Raw genomic sequence first — 4994 nt, forward strand, 5'->3', positions numbered from 1 at the left:
CTTTCCCTTTAGATGCCTCTTCATTAGATTTAGAGACATTTGATGTCCATACTTTATCAGATGCTCTCAAGAGGTATATCCTGGACCTGCCAAATCCCATCATTCCAGCAGCTGTTTACAGTGACATGATTTCTGTAGCTCAAGGTATGATTATCACATTATTTCAAATGTCAAACAAAAAGCTTTTGTTAGAATTCTGAATATCTGGTGGTTCAGCTATCACCCACAGAACAGCAAAGATTCTGCACAACCTGGCAGCCTCACAGAAGCCTTTACCACTTTCGATGAAAGCTGTTTCAATTCAGATCTAGACATTATTCTGCATTATTTGGTTACTTATTTAGGTAAACATAATGGAAAATACAAGGGATAACACAGTTCTCTTCACTTTAGTAACTAGAAATACTATAGAAGAACTGGGAGAAAAAATCAAGGACTTGCCTGTATACAGAAAGCTAATTTTTAACTTTTTATCAGTGCTGACAAAGTAAATGTATTAGAGGTCATGGAGTGCTGTATTACATTGGGGCTGCAGATTGTGAAGTGAGAAATACATGCATGTGAGATTCATCATCTACAGTGGTCATTTAAAACAAGTACAGCTTACAGGCTTTCAGCACGTGGGCCAAGTATTCTGTTATATATCTCAGGACAGGATATTGTTACTGGTAACCTTCAAAGTTAGAACAGCACCTGTGAGACTTATCTAGTGCATCTCAGAATTACCCAATCATGTGTGACGCTAAACACAAGACAGACTTCTACCAGTACACTCTGAACACATTGTGGTTTTTACCAAAATGCATATCTGTTTCCATTTGACTTTTAAATACTTGCTCTTTACTCTTCCCTGAGCATTTCATTTCTTTTAAAAGAAGAAAGAAATCGTATGGCTCTAATGAAGGACAGAATTATTTTTTTCTGTAAAATTGGTGCTTCTGAAGGAGTCACATATAGTTTCATTTTGCTTGAACGTTCCTGTGCTGGTTTCAAGAATTGTTTATCTGTTTGCTTGCAGAAGTGCAGAGCTCAGAGGAATATGCTCAGTTGCTCAAGAAACTGATCAGATCTCCAAATATACCTCCCCAGTATTGGCTCACACTTCAGTATTTGCTCAAACATTTCCTCAGAGTTTGTCAAGCCTCCAGCAAAAATCTCTTGAATGCAAGGTCTCTGGCTGAAATTTTCAGCCCTCTGCTTTTCAAATTCCAGATAGCAAGGTATGTGGGTCATCTTTACCATATTTTTTACTGTAAATATGAATTAGTTATATACAAAATAAGATAGATTAAGTAATTTTCTGACCTTATTTCTGATGCAAGGTAAATTTTTTCCTTTTTTTTTTTTTTAATTTTAAAGTAAACTTTTGTATTTCTCCTAGTTCTTACTGCTTAATCCATTTCTTGCAGCTCTGATAATACAGAACACCACATAAAAGTCCTAGAGGTTTTAATCACAAGTGAATGGAATGAGAGACAGCCCATACCAGGTAAAAAATATTTTTAATCTAAAAAGTTATCTGTTCTCTTAAATATTAAAATTCAACTTAAGGACGGTAAATGCTTTTGTTTTTTCTATTTAAATCAAACTTAATGCAAGGCAAAAGTGTACAATTACAGAGCTAAGTAGAAGTTCCTCATATGTTTTATAGTGGTGTGCAGTATTTGTTTTATAAGCAATAGTCTTTTTTCATTGAAGTCATTTTAGTGCCAATAGTTTGTACAGCCCTTAGGATTTTTGTTCTCTTTCAGTAAACAGCAAATAGGAATTTGTGAGTTTTTTGAGACCTGTAAACCAATAGAATGCATATCATACAGTGGTAGGGGGCTTAATTCTCCAGGTTTTATTGAACTCTCAATTTACTCCCAGGTAAATTTTCTTAGATTTGCTATACCCTATGGAGACATTATTTACATACATGTATTTTTTAATCCAGATACTAAAAAGATTTATTTACCAATATCAATAAATAATGTGAAAAATATTAAGAGCCCATGCAGGAAAGTTAGATCCCACGTGTATTGCTTCTGTAAGTTAACATCTAATTAAGTCAACAAATAGTAAAGCCCACCTCTAATTTATGCAAAATCTCTGGGTCTGAATCAGGTATTTGGTAGAAGCAAGGCTTGCTAACTATGTGGAAAGGACATTACTAATGCAGGGAACTTTACGTGTTAGCTGAAAGCAATTCCTTTCACAGCTTATTAACAGAGACTATCCTAACAAAGGAAAGGGTGAACAGAGCATTGGACAGCCTGTACCTTTCCCACCTCTGTAGTCAAAGCACAAAATAAAGTTCATGGCAGTAGGATTTGCAGAGTTGCTTAAGATCTGAAGAGCTAGAACACAGCAGAAAAGTGCTTTATTTTCTGTATTTCAGGTAGGCACATTGTATAATCCTCTTCATCAGCTAATGAAGATTAATTTAAAATGGCTAAAATTTTTGTTCCTAATGCTCTGTTTGAAAGGCTTTTCTAATCTTGCCAGCTCTGTTAGTTAGGAAACTTTCCCTAACATTTCGTGTACATCCGTTTTTCAGCTTGCTATTTAGTTTTGTTCAATTTTGGTAAAGTATTAAGCAGGGATTTCCAGAACCACTGTATATTTTTCTGCCTAGTGCTTTGTAACAACTCGGAGAGTGCAAACTTACAGTATTTGTCCTATTTTACTAAGAATCAGCAAATAGCTGCTAATTGTAGAAGAATTATTTTCTTTGTCACATGTTACAAGCCTTAAAAAGCAAAACAGATTCTAATAGTCTAATGCTAATAGCATTTTTTATGGTTGAATGTTTGCAAACGCTTTGGAGTATGTAAATATGTATGCCTAGAGGCACTGGTTGGGAGGTTACAAAGGTGGAGTCAATGGTTTCTTCAGTTTCAATGCGAGTATTTTATAAATTGCATTTAAGAGATCACTTGGTTGCATATCTGCCTGAGCTGCTTCATGTGAGGAAAGTATAAAAGTGAAAGGTGTTAGAACTACTAATGAGGACAAGGAATCTAGTCATTTTGAGAATGTCATTAGGGTGCTTGAAGAAATGCCATTGTATCCATCAGATTTATACGATTTGACACTACATTAATAATTATAATTGAACATCTGTTTGTTTTTAATATTACTTCTACATTAATTAATATAGCATGATGCAATAGTTTACCTTGACAGTCCTACTAGGATTTTTCATGTGATCTGTTACAAAAACAGAACTCCTTCCCTGTGCATTTCAAAGTCCATCATGTCTAGTGGAATGTTTTTTAGTAGAACACTTTAGTAGCACATGTACTAATATGCTGGAAAAAAACCTCAGATACAAATTTTCAGGCTTTGTACTGTCTGGCTAGCTAGTCTGTCGGCCCTCAGGCCTGTAAAAAGTTTGAATCATTTTCAAAAGTTGAATCTGTATAGAATGTTCTGTAAGTTTGCAGGATTAGGCCACGAGTCCATTTTCCACACCAATATCATTAAGTGACTGGAACATCTGAAGAGGGCTGTTTTTATAGTTCTCATAGAACTATTAAAAACACTCTGTGTTCTTCAGCATTGTCATCTTTAAGATTATTGCTTGTAGTGGCTTTTTTTTCCATAAAGACTGTTTAGATACATTGTAATAAAAAGAAGATTCCAATAAATAGACCTTATTTGTTATGTAAATATTTTGAGAATTACAATCTTTAACAGAATTTTACAAGTGGAGAATTCGAGAGGTTTTAAGCAGAAAGAATTTTACTTACTGAAAATAACGTCATGAGTAAGTGACAACAGGGAAGCCAGTGCTGCCAGGTTTCTTCTCTTTTTCACAGGCTGGAGTGATGGCTTCCTCCCTTCTTAATTCTTTTTATTAAGATGAGAACATTCTGTCTAAAACAAGCTGTGCATGAAGTTCTGGTGGTATTTTACGCAGTATATAAATACAGTAAATGCAGTGTTAGAGGTAACTGATCTGAATAGCAAGTAGATCTTTGCACAGCTGTCGGGTTTTTTTCCTTACCACATCACCCACTAATTATCCTTCTTACCTGAAAACAATAGGAAGTAAGGAACTGGACCTTACATCTTATTGTATTTTAAATTAGTATCTTAAATTAGGCATCTTCAGTTGGACATCTTTTAGCTAGAGTGATGATTTTTGGATGCCATAACACAAACAGAAGAGTTACTCCTAGACCATTACTTGATTTACCACAAAACGGTTGGATTGGGTTTTTTTGTCTGTAATGGTGTTCATCAACAAGCTATAGATTCTAGTTTGTGGATTAGAACAGTGCTTAGTCCTACACAAAAGTAATGAAGTTAACAATACCTATTCATAGAATCGTAGGTTCTTGTGTAGCAGATGAAGACAAAGTAATGTTGCAGGAGAAATAAGGCTGGAAAAAATGAGATCAATTTTCTGATTCTTGTCTCATTCTTCAACTTTGTCAGTATGAGAGACAAAAGATGGTGGTGGTGGGCAAGGTAGGTGATTTTTTGCATCCCGTCTGAACACCCCAGCTTGATGTACAGCTGCACAGACTTTAAATTAAAGAGTACAGTCAGAAACAAAGTACAGGTCTCTAAACGTGCTATTCAAAACAGTATTATTAGAAGAAAATATCTTAATTGTAACAGATTTTAGCAAGTAGTGCTGCTCATGTCTCACAGAATATCACACATCATACAGACTTGTGAAGGCAAATAGCGGAAAATAGGCTATATTAGGCTGTGTTTATAGGCATAGGGTAGTTTTATAGCACTGGGGTAGTTTTTTCAGTTAGTTGTCAAGGATCTTAAAGTCTCCTGGAGGTGGTCTGCCCTGGATGCAGATCCCAAAGCTGCCCATGGGGCAGTAGGTGCTTGGGGCAACAGGGTCAGTTTAGCACTCACAGCTGCAAAGGCAGGCCACACAGAGAAAATTGGGAGGTGATTTTGGGTGGGGAATTTAGGGAGATAGGGGTCCTTTCTGGAGTTGGGGTGGTGTTGAGGAGTGGGAAGGGGCTTTGGGTGTGTGAGAC

At 35.9% G+C, this 4994-nt stretch overlaps 1 protein-coding gene and 1 long non-coding RNA gene across 2 annotated transcripts in view; one reads left to right on the forward strand and one right to left on the reverse strand.

The window, feature by feature from the left end:
* PIK3R1 (phosphoinositide-3-kinase regulatory subunit 1) overlaps positions 1–4994 on the forward strand; it is a 56098-nt gene that overhangs the window by 33409 nt on the left and 17695 nt on the right. Inside the window, exons 5-7 of the mRNA XM_008643534.2 lie at positions 13–144; positions 1019–1220; positions 1410–1489. Of these exons, the coding sequence (XP_008641756.1) occupies positions 13–144; positions 1019–1220; positions 1410–1489 (414 nt within the window). The remainder of the gene's footprint in view (positions 1–12; positions 145–1018; positions 1221–1409; positions 1490–4994) is intronic.
* Positions 1–4994, reverse strand: part of LOC108449835 — a 24361-nt gene that overhangs the window by 13543 nt on the left and 5824 nt on the right. The window lies entirely within an intron of this gene.

This window comes from Corvus brachyrhynchos, unplaced genomic scaffold, assembly GCF_000691975.1.
Source record: "Corvus brachyrhynchos isolate BGI_N302 unplaced genomic scaffold, ASM69197v1 scaffold131, whole genome shotgun sequence".
NCBI classification, from domain to species: Eukaryota; Metazoa; Chordata; class Aves; order Passeriformes; family Corvidae; genus Corvus; species Corvus brachyrhynchos.